This window comes from Phoxinus phoxinus (genome assembly GCF_949152265.1).
Source record: "Phoxinus phoxinus genome assembly, chromosome: 9".
Lineage (NCBI taxonomy): Eukaryota > Metazoa > Chordata > Actinopteri > Cypriniformes > Leuciscidae > Phoxinus > Phoxinus phoxinus.
Window position 1 is genome coordinate 18725861 of NC_136884.1, and position 12413 is coordinate 18738273.

Here is a 12413-nt window from a genome sequence, read left to right on the forward strand (position 1 = left end):
ATCGGAATAATTCAGGAAATACCTGTAAAATAACAGTGTTTTTCAGTTTATTTAATTTAGGATGTTTTACTTTAATGGTCAGGTTTTTTGGGTGCTGCCAGTCATTTGACCGTTTTATCATTGTTACAGTTTTGTAACTGTTTAAATTAAAGATTATATGTATCATTTTACATACATTTTTATGTAATTTAAGAAAACAGAAAATATACTGTATGATATTATTTGCACTTTTACAGAGTTTTGAGTACAATTTAAAATGAAAGAAATAAACGTCAAAAAATCACAGTCATTTTCTGTAAAATTTGGATTTTAAAATTTGTAAATTTTTTACAGTGCAAGGTACCCGGATGGTCTACCATTACCAGTGGAAATTCCAGCCTTTAGACAATAAACATTTATTAAATGATCAATTCTAGACTTATTTTGAAGCAGAAGTGTCTGCTTTATAATAAACTTAATTATTTTTCTATTTAGATTCTATATTCATAAACATAAGTTTTCAAACTTGAAACCTATTATTTTGTTAATAAATAAGGTAAAACATTACATGATTACAGTGTCATCTTTTGATAGCAAAAAACTAAAAACTTGTACTATTGCACAGCCTACAAACTTTTCACTTTTTTGGATGTGTAAATTCTTAGACATTTTGTGAGTTAACTTTTATTTATTTATTATTATTTTTAACTTTAATAATTACTGTTGTTATTGCTTTTGTTGTATTATAAAGCTGTAAGAGAGCAATAAAAAAAGGCGGTTGGTATCTTTCCATAATAATAAGAACTTATGCAAACTGCTTTTTTGGCAGAAAAATAATAATTGTACTCGGACCTATGACTCGGACCCGTAATAAAGTGACTTTTATTTTGAAACGTGCAACTTCCGGATGACGTCCGTGTTTACGATTGAACGCGTTTACGTTGCATTTCAAAACAATGACGATAATATCTTCCAGACAGAGATTTATTTACAGCAAGTGATTACTGGTGAGTATAGCTGCCTACTATTAGTGTATCTGTGGAAGGCTGTAAATATATAACGTTATCTTGATAAGCTACAGACGATCATTAAAGTGTTACAGTCGATTGATCTATCAGTCTGTCGATGGATAGATTTGACAGTGATGTGGTGTGTAACTTAGTGTTTGTAGATGGTCCAGTAGAGTGTCCTGAAGACTCCAGCCCCTTCTCTTCCTCCCCCTTTTGATCCAGACCCTTATAATGTGGCCCCTCTACACCTATCATCAACTGCTAGCCTTCCTCCTCACCTTCCTCAGGTAACGTTATGCTGTCCTGTTCCCACCACCTTCTGGTCTTTTCTTACTCTGCTAACTTAATCAGTTTCTGCCTGCGTTACTGGGAGCTTTTCTTTAATATTGCTTTGATATTGCTAGCTTTTCTATAATATTAATATAAAATGTTCTGTCTGTGTGGGAGTCCCTGGATCTGTAGTGGATGAAAAGACCTGCTTTACATCAATGGTTTGCTGACGTGTCAGGCACTGTTTTATTGTGCATAATAAGTATACAGAACAATGTCTTGTAGTGCAAAGTTCTGTGTGCTGTATGTCATTTAACTAACTTAGCTGTATTCTGATTACTTAAAATGTTATGGGTCACATGTCAAATAAACTACATTTCAGAAACATACCTGGCTAAAATTATTTTGTTACTATTTTTGGTGAAGAAAGACAAATAAAAATAGGGACGAAAGCCAAAATATTAAATGCCATGGATCAATATTTACGAGTACTCCACAATGGCATAAACATAAAAAAAATTCATGATAATGACTTTAGAAAGATGGCATCATCATCATTATCATTCTTTTATTTTTATACAGAGATTGGTAGGTCGGCTAAGTAACATTTTATTAGGGAAAAAGCACTTTTTGTGTTCCCCACAAAGTTTGCATGCCTGTACATTGAGAAATATTAAAGGTATCTAAATATCCTTCTAGATGTTGGTTCGGTCAATTGTTTCTTTTGCATACAGCGAATACTTGTATTCAAAGAGGAATGTCTGACTAACAAATAATGTTGAGACAAGAAATGTATCCTGTTTCCCTTTATCAGAATGATTGCATAGAACATACCTGTCTGAGTGGCAAAATACACTGAAATTAACAATAGTGTATTCATAAGTTTCTTTATTTTATTAAGAGATCAAATACACAGTATCGTAACCACATGCTTGAAATAAGTTTCATGGCAAACAGGATGTGTATTCAATAAACCAATATTTGCCTCACCTGGATTGTTTTGGTATTATTTTCGTCTTGTTATAAAAGGAGCACATAGACTTAGTAGTATATCCACTGCTGAGGAGCATATTTAACAGAATAGCTGATATCACTTCACACCAAAAGACATTCAAGGGATAATTTACCAGTATACATTCCAGAGCTTGTTCGATATATATGAAATCCAAAAATGAAATGAAGGTATTGCACCAGCTAAACATTTTCCTTGTTGTTTATAACATTGTATAGACAATGTATAGATAAAAAAATCAAGATATTGACATTATTGATTCTATGTGAATAAATAAAGGTGCATTTCTAGTTTCAACGTTGTTCTTATTCAGATATTCAAAAAGTATTTTCTGCGTGCAAAATTAGGCTACCACGTTAAAAATGGGAAAACTTTAACAGTTTGTAAATGGAGCCACATTGAGTAGCCTATCCCAAATCCTAGGCTTTAAAAATGAAGATGCGAAAGGAAACGGAAAGTTTGTTAAGAACCAGAATCTATTGATATTGCGATATCTGTAATACTTATTGAGTTATAGGCATGTACACTTTGGAAAAAGAATTTTCTAGGCGTTCAGACAGTTACGTTCTATGTTATTGTTTTGATAAAGGGAAACAACATTTCTAGTTTAAATTTTATTTGTTCTTCAGACATTTCTTTTCAAAAGGAAAAACAATATTATTTGTATGCAAAGTGACCCACATATGGTTTTTAACCACTGAAAATGTGTACAATTTAACAATTTTCTCACGAAACCACACTGAGATTCCCATATTTCTAGATCTGAATCGTAGGATCTTGAGTTTGTTAAAAAAACAGAATCTATAAAATGTTAAGATATCTTTTATATACTTTTGAGTTATAAGCATGCAAACTTAAGGTGGGAAAATGCAAAAAGAGCTTTTCCCATTATTGGACTGTCACCATTGCCGTGTAATGCGACAAAGGATTGCTAAAGTCATCTGATTAAAATTAATGATGCTGACATTTTTCTAAAGGCATTTCCTCCAATCACAATGATAACAATGGTCTCTATGATCATCACTTAGCTCACAATGTTTTTGGGAAATGCTGCCCTGGTCGTTTCAAACCTCTTCCATTTATGAATTATTGAGCCCCGGGCCCGTCTGTGCTCATGTGAACTCTTTACCTAAGTTTTTTTTGTAGTTTCTGAACTGTGCAGGTAGTCCCTTTGACCTCATAATTGACCACATGGTTTTTGCTCTGTAATGATTTTTCAGCGGTGACTTGTATAGGCAGGTGTGTGTTTTTCCAAATCATGTCAAGTAATTCAATTTGTCACCAGTTAACTGGACAAAATAAGTGCCACAAGAAAGGGTATGAATACTTTTGCAAGGAACTATAAGAGTGTTCACGATAAAGAAATGGAAAATGTTTTAAAAAGAAGGAAAATCTAGTTTAAAACACACGCGGCAAGTTCTTAGAAATGCATGCTTTGAATTAATTTTGGTTTCATGTGCTTTTGAAAAGTAATGATTCATGTATAATCATGCAGAAATGAAAAACATTGAGGAGTTACAGTATGTGTATGTGTTGACCCATACACATGAAGAACTAGGCTAAGTGAAGGACATCGTGTTAATGAGCTTGCGTAATACATGTACTCCTCTCTCCATTCATACGGTCTATTCTCCCCACTCTCTCTCCAGCTATGTCCTGCTTCACTCGTCACGTAAGACTTTCAGTAATGTGAAAGTGAGCATCTCAGCACAATGGACACCGTCAGGATTGCAGCAGAACGGCAGTGCTGTAGCTTTGTCTCCTGGAGTGGTACGCATATAATACATACTTCCCAATTTCTCTTACTTGTTTCATTTCCCAATTTTTTTTAAATTATTTCTTTCTATATAAAGGAGCAACATTTTCCCTAGCCTGATAGATAATGATGTTTGTAATGAGCATTTCCAGTAATTTTGTTGTCGAAATAAAAAACTCTACATTCAATAAAAGAATGTTACTGAACTCGAAAATTTAAATCTTAATTCAATAAAAAATATTAAAACAGAAAATCAGAAGAAGAAAAAAAAACTTTTGAGATGTAGATTGCAGCCATTAGTGTAATGCACATAAACTGTATAAGGTCTTTCACATTTGTTATGGTTTAACATAGTCTTATTCAAAATCAAGTAGTCCATGTCTTATCTGTTAACTTCACTGCGTGCTTTGGAGAAAATGTGCTCTGCCAGGTGAGGTAGGGATGAGAGAAAAACTGAATTTGTCCTCACAACACTGCATTGATGCTTGTCTTTTCAATGCCTCACAGTACTGTATCAATATTATATTTCACATGAATACTTTTGTGAAAAAGGCGATGAATCTTTAAGTCTGTGAAAGCTCAACACACTTTCACACTTAAGCATTAAGTCAGTACACACTTTGGCAAAAATACAAACTAACATTCTCACAACTTGCAATATAGGCTAGTTGTACAAAGCACTGAAGTCCAATGCAGACTTTTCAGTTGTTAATATTCATTTATAATATGCTACTCACTTATTTTTTGTTTTTACATTTGTAGACATGGGAGGATAACAAACTGTTTGCTGATGCGGAGGAGGCCACTTTGTTTTTGGGTGCTCTGGACTCAATCTTTCTCTTCTCTTATGCTGTGGTAAGTTAAAAACAGAATGGGTGCAGCAGGCAGGTTTTGTGGGTTGGAGTTGGACAGTGTTATGAACAAATAAAGCTGCTGGTGCACCATATTGAACTATTAAATGCTACTGTGACAGTAGGGGTGTGTGATATTGACAAAAAATTAAATCTCAATTGTCTGAAATATTTGTCGTAATGAGTGAGTCACTCAGTGTGTTTACATGGACAGCAGGAATCTAATTAGTGACCTTATTCTTAATAAGACAATATTCTGATTAAGGTGTTTACATGAGTTGCTTTTAAAATATTCCTTTCATGTTCCCGTTTTACATGTTAGAACTTTTTTTTATTTTTTTATTACAGTTTTTCTCGATTGCTAAGACACATTTCTTGAAAGCTGATCCCCTTTTCTCTAAACTGTGAACACAAAACCCAATTTTCAAGCTACATTCACAAAACCTCAGACTCTTCTTGCAAAACCAAACTTTCACCTCAAAACAGTTCAATCTGTGCTCAAAACTGAACTGTTGTCAAATCGTGCCCCGAGTCAATCAAAATTAAAAACACTACAGAACAGTCACTATACACTACGTAGAAAAATAGAAAACACAATGCTCAGGACATGAAGCTGGAGAAATAAATGTTTATTGTTCACTGTAGGCTAAAATGCATGTTGCAAAAAAAAAAAAAAACACCTGTGCATTTAACACTTGTACAAAAAGACAAAACAGAAATCTTGTGCATTTACACGTAGCACTTGTAAAAACAAACAGAAATCTTATGTGTTTGCCACTTGTGTACAGTAAGCCCATGTAAAAATAAAGTACAAAAATATACAAATAAGTGCATTACTCAGCCACAGCATCATGTATCCGTACTGGGTCAGGCCACAGGACTTCATCCACATCACAGGCCACATTTTGTCTGGCCAAAATGTTTTGATTTACCGTTCATATACCTTCCACCGCCATGAGGAGAAGAATTCCTCAATGGGGTTTAGGAAAGGCGAGTACGGTGGAAGGCAAAGATTGATAAAACCTGGTTCAGTCTTTCAATTCTACAAAAAGAGAACATGGAGTTACAAAAAATAAACATGGAATACTAGGCCTACAAAGAGTTAGACCAACCTTCCATTACAATACTACAGTACATTGGTACAGTGATGTACTGAAACATATTTACTTACAGTAAACTGTGGTACAATAGCCTATATAGTATAGTCATACAGTAATTGCTGTCAACATTTACATACTGTAATGTCAAAAAAAGGTAATTATCTGTTCTCTTCTCTAAATCTTCGGATTATGGTGGACACAGTGAATCTACTGGTGTTTGGTTGTACCCTTTGTCCAGCCTCCCTCATGCTCATACCATGGACAAGAACATGGTCAATCACAGTAGCTCTGATTTCATCAGATATTACTGTTCTTTGTCTTCGCTGACCACCTCAACCTCCTCTCACACAAACTCTTCCTCTCAGATTTCTATCCATTGTAGGGCCTCACAAACCAGTCCTCTCTGAACTGGCTTACTGTATATGTTCCCTCACATCATTAGCCACAATCAATTTTGAGTTGTTGTGTTCAAGTGGTGACACATGTGCTTCAATTGTGTTTGACTTTTGTCACCTGTGCTCATCATTATGCAGCACGGGTGCATCACAATGAAAATGTGTTGGCAAGTTGTGTCTAAACAGGTGAAAAGTGCTTATGGTTTTGCCAAAAGAGTGATTGATTCAATCAGTGGGTTCAAGCAACTGAGCATTTGGTTCAGACAATAGGGTTTAGTGTTTTAGCAATTGAGAAAAACTGTAATGCCATGAACCGGAACAATATAATGAGACATAAGCATTCAAAGTAAAAATATAAAGTAGGCTAACTAAAGATAAAATAAAGCAGTGCCAGACCATCACATGCACCCTCTGCTTTTTCTTAATAAATGTTTTCCAGATGTACTTGTAACAATGATAAATCCATTAGTTCCTGCGTGTTCAAATGACCTTTACTTAATAGGCGCATTATTTCTTTGATAACAATATTATTTTTGTCTTTTAACTGAAGCAATCGATTTCCCCCATTGAATTTAGCTAGGTTCCTAATTTTGTATTTCATTATTTCCCAATGTTCTTCAGAAACATTTGTTATTTTAGCCTGAGACCAGTGCTTGTCAATTACATTTGATACCATCAGTTTAAAATTGTGATAATCTAATAACTTTTTATTCCATTTCCAATAACCCCTTTTTAATTTAAATTCAGCTGGACCGTGAATATTAATCAAGATTGATATACCCTTATGGTCAGTTAAGACTGACGGCTCCATAGAAACCATCTGGACACAGTGTTCCAGTTCATGTGATATTAAGAAAAAATCAATGCGTTTGGAATAATCTTTGTTGCTCCATGTATACATTCTTAGGTCTGGATTTTTGAGTTGCCAGATGTCAACTAAACCTACACGGGTCGGGTACATACATTTCTGATTTCACAACGAGTTTCATTGCTTCTTGATGGCCATCGATCCAAATCCTCATCAAATACACTATTGAAATCAGTTCCCTATAACAATTTTTGCTAAGGGAAATTTAGTTTTAATTCGTTTAAATCTAATTTCAACATTTGAGAAAAATGTTTCATTAAGCTGTCTATTATTGGTGGCATATGAATTCACAAGAGTGTAATGAGTTTGATCAATGTTAACATGCAATAATATCATTCTTCCCAAACTATCGATTTGGTGGCTAAGAACTTGTCCTTTCAGTGTCGCGACCCCTGTAGATCTAGTGCTGAAATGTGAGAACCATATGTCATTTCCCCATTGACTTCTTCAGAACTTTTCATCTTCCTTTCAAGCATTTCTTGCACAAAATAAAAATCGACACCCTTTCCTTTACAGTATAAAAATAAGGATTTCCTTTTCAAAAGATCACGTAAATCTCTGGTATTAATAAAAAAAAACTGAAATAGACATCAACGTTTACACGTGTCCTTTGAAAATGTAACAACCTATAAATACAAATGGTATACTTATAGTTGCATCTGAACAGAAAGGATGGTTTAGCAAACACATTTTTAAACGTAATCTACATTGTATAAGGTACCATTCCTAACATAACTTGTAACCTATACAGCCTACATAGGCTACTGCTTACTCAAAAGTAAGAAAGATACTTGCTCCAAGTACTCTACATTTCAGCTTCTGAAACATTAGGGAACTCGAACCTCTTGTAAGCCTTCTTACCTACAAAGTATGCTCTCTTTCCCTCTTTGCGTGCCTTTTCTACAAGAGGCCATAACTTGGTGCGTGCTTCTTTGCCTGCAGCGGTCAGATCCTCTTAAAAAACGGAGAAGCTTTCTTTGTAGATATTCATTTGCTTTGGTATTTTTACCAAGTCTCTTGCCGTCCTTGAAAGAAACCTAATGATCACACTACATCGATGGCACCAGGTCACAAAGGTGCACTCAGCTTCTGGAAGGATCTCTTTGCTTATTTCTTTCACAACGTCGTCTTCTGATCTCTCAGGGGCTCCATAAAGACAGTTCCATCGCCATCCATCTCAGCATCATTCAACTTCTGCTCCATCTCGTGAATCTTCTTTTCATATTCCACGCTCTGTGTTTTAAGACATGCACTTTCCTTCTTTATATCAGCAATGTCTTTATAACAGTTATCGAGTGACTTTTTGAGTTCTTCGATTTGTAGACAGTTTTGTTTGACTGCCATGTCATTTTAATCGGCTCTTTCGACGATTTTCGCCGTCAGAACGCGAATGATGTTCTCTTGCATCTCAGTCAAAGACAGTTCATTCACTCCATCATTCTTCGCTTTCTTTGGTGGACGTTTCACTGGAGTATTAGTGAGTATTAGTACACATTACAACTATAAGATCAGTGGAGATCTTTTTCTTTCGCAGATTCAGTCTCCATCTCCATAGAGTCCTACATCTTGCGCGATGCCCGTCGACCCAAGCGGCTAAGTACCGTTTGAACACAAACCTTTGTTAAAAGTGTCTCTACAAAATGCATAACTAGCAATACTAAGCAACCATACAATTTAAATCTTATTAGATTAAATGGAGCCTATGTTTCTGTCTCTGCTCAAAATATCACAGCCGCGCACGCTGCCATCTTGAGCGCCCCTCCACATGTTAGAACATAGATAGATTAATGGCACATGGCCATTACAGGTTTGGGTGTTTTATTTTTAAATTTACGAAAGCTTCAAGTGCAGTTAATTATTTGTTATTATGCTATACATGCAAATAGACGAGGGCTGACAAATTCTGAAGCCATGCTCTCTTGTTTGCCGTCGAACGGTTGACCACTGCCGTGTGTGTATGTGTCCTGTCGCAAAATGCGGCGAAAACTCCCACACGACTTAGGAGACTTGATTAAAGTGTGTGTACATGTCTATAATGCAACTAAAATAAGAATACTCCACATGTCTTAATTCGATTTGTGTTTACTTCGAGTTTGACTTTAGCCGGATTAGGTAATCAGAAATCCCGGTTTACATGGTCGTTTCTTAATCAGAGTATTATCTTAATCGGCTTAATATCGGAATATTGTTGTCCATGTAAACATGAGTCATTCATTCAAAAGCAAGTGACCGTCTTTATGAAAGGATCACTGAATCATTCACTCAAATGATTTGTTAAAAAATGCAGATTAATTCAGTAACAAAACACTGCTCCGTGCGTTCTAAACGCATTCTAATGCAGTGAAAGGATACACTAAATGCACACGCAGGACCCTGTCCCAGTGTATATTATATATTATAGGATTATTTCACATGTTTTTATTTATCACTCTTAATCAACATCAACTTTTATTTCTAATAGTATCTTTGAATTAAACAGTGTGATATCATCTATATCGACTTTATATTGGCATCGGCCATCAAAAAATCCTTATCAGTCGTGCACTAGCATATCCAAGCAGTTTTTGTTTGGTTTTTGAAAAGTGAGTGAGACTTGATAATGTCAAATCGCATATAAAACAATAATTGTGATATTGTCGCAGAGGATCGCACACACAGTGACAGTGATTTGTTTGGTTTTCTTTCAGGGTTTGTATGTCAGCGGGGTGATGGGTGATCGGTTCAACCTCCGCTATGTTCTGTCATTCGGTTTATGTGGATCAGCAATCACGGTTGGTATTCTGTAATTAGAGCTGTGAATCAATTCAAATATTTAATTGTGATTCATCTAATATTTTATTAAGTTTAGCTGAATGCATTAGGTATAAAGCAAAGAAAACCTCTTGGTTATGTTTGGAGCCCTTGTTCCCTGAAGAGCTAGTAGCTGGTGCTATGGAAACACCCTCCAGGTGGGACAATTGCTTGAATTGATATAGAATCAATGCGCCAATGTGCAACAGTTGGATTCCGGAGGTAAAATTTCCATACAGCCAATGAGAAAATCGTGTCTCACACCTGGTTGGTGTTCCCATAACGTCGGCTACTGACACAGTGTCGAGCGAACCTATGAAAGGGAACAAAAATGAATGTCTTTATTTAATTACATTCACCCTCTCTTCTCTTTAGGAATTTATTTTTGGCACTTTGACAGAATGGCTTCACTTTTATAATGTGTACTTTTATTGCGTTTTGTGGGTGATAAATGGACTGCTGCAATCTACAGTTTGGCCATGTGTGGTCGCCATCATGGGCAACTGGTTTGGGAAATCTGGGTAGGTGTCAGTATTTCACCTCATCCTGTAATACACACACATGATTCCAGAAGTCCTGATTATTTAAAAAAAAATTGTATGCATGACTTCAGACTTTCATGCAAACATGCAGAATTTCTATGCAAAAATATCTGCAACTTATCCTTGATCTAGTTTAATTAGGTGCTAAATGCTTTGAAATTACACTGTGCTGTGTGTTTTTATGCCAGTGCAAACTTGCCTCTTTTCTTAGGCTTATTAAATGCACTTTTAGCTGTTTTGTACAATTTATGTAGTAAATTGGGTGATAAAACAATGAAGATAGCATGTGCCAACCCTGGTGTAGTTGCAAAATTCAATTATCTGTCAAATTATGACTTTGAATTGTCATGATATAGAGTGTTTATACAGATGATGCACATTACACATTAACAACTGATGCAGGTGCACAAAAAAAATATACACCCAATATCAAAACAAAATCGCCATTGTGCATGTGCACCCGTAATTACACCATGATATAGTCGTTACATGACATGGCATTCTTGCACACATGGTGGGACACATGATCAATCATTTATATCACCAACATACCTAATGTGTACGTTTTTCTTTGAGAGAAACCGTATGTTTTGATTTCAAGGAATTCACAGACATGTAACAGTACTGTATGTTTCCTTATGGCAGTAATTTTGCTTATACATTAGTCATATCTTTTGTCTGCCAGCCGAGGCTTTGTGTTTGGACTGTGGAGTGCATGTGCATCCGTGGGGAATATTCTGGGTGCTTTTCTTGCCTCCAGTGTCCTGAAGTACGGCTATGAGGTAAGAACACAGTACGTTACTTCATTTTAGATCACGTCAATTAATGTTCCCATGAGGAAAACAGCTTAGTTAACATGCTAAATAACACCTTAATGTAAATGGCAAAATGTAAAAAGATTTCTGTGAAAGTGAATCTATATTATATTGGATTATATTATATTATATTAACATTCATAAATGTTTGTGTGAGGGTTATGCTTAGAGGAGGGGATCATTAGCTGTGTATACAAACAATATAGATCCTCTAATAAATAAATGTTCATAGATATAGTCTTGATAAGTGTGTTTTTGAATGTGTGTATGTGTGTTTCAGTATGCTTTCCTCGTGACATCAGTGGTGCAGTTTGCGGGTGGTGTGGTGGTGTTTTTTGGCCTGCTCACATCCCCAAAAGAAATTGGTAAGTTCATTATGGACGCTGCCAATTCTTTGCTTCTCAGTGTTTTAGTTTATCAATGCCTCTTTTATTTCTTACATCCATGTACAGTTAAAGGAGTAGTTCACTTCAGAATGATAATTTCCTGACAATTTACTCACCCGCACATCATCCAAGATATTCATGTCTTTCTTTCTTCAGTCGAAAAGAAATGAAGGTTTTTGAGGAAAACATTCCAGGATTTTTTTCAGTATAGTGAACTTCAACGTGAACCAACAGTTTGAAGGTCCAAATTGCCGGTTTAGTGCAGCTTCAAAGGCTCTACACGATCCCAGCCGAGGAATAAAGGTCTCATCTAGCGAAACGATCTGTCATTAAAAAAAACACACATTTATATACTTTTTAACCACAAATGCTTGTCTCGCACTAGCTGTGATGAGACACACATTACGTAATTACGTTTAAAGGTCACGCTTGACGTAGGCGGAAGTACAGACATAGTGTTTACAAAGCGAACGAGCAAAGACTAATTTGCCCTTTACAAAAAAAAAAAAAGGTAAAACAACGATGTCGGACAATTTTGAAGTTGGAGGAGAAAATTAGATGAAGTTTTTCGCCCTACCCTACATTTCCCGCCACGTCATATATATACTGTATATATATTTTTTTGTTTTGAAAATGCTG

At 35.6% G+C, this 12413-nt stretch overlaps 1 protein-coding gene across 3 annotated transcripts in view; it reads left to right on the forward strand.

The window, feature by feature from the left end:
- Positions 1-835: 835 nt before the first annotated feature.
- The window catches only part of slc37a3 (solute carrier family 37 member 3), a 28158-nt gene continuing 16580 nt past the window's right edge, over positions 836-12413 (forward strand). The window contains exons 1-8 of one of the 3 annotated variants that reach the window (XM_079623673.1): positions 836-986; positions 1142-1276; positions 3921-4041; positions 4790-4882; positions 9929-10012; positions 10407-10552; positions 11259-11355; positions 11669-11753. In XM_079623673.1, the coding sequence (XP_079479799.1) occupies positions 1221-1276; positions 3921-4041; positions 4790-4882; positions 9929-10012; positions 10407-10552; positions 11259-11355; positions 11669-11753 (682 nt within the window). In that variant the 5' untranslated portion in view covers positions 836-986; positions 1142-1220. The remainder of the gene's footprint in view (positions 987-1141; positions 1277-3920; positions 4042-4789; positions 4883-9928; positions 10013-10406; positions 10553-11258; positions 11356-11668; positions 11754-12413) is intronic. The other 2 variants (XM_079623674.1, XM_079623675.1) reach the window with 2 other exon arrangements.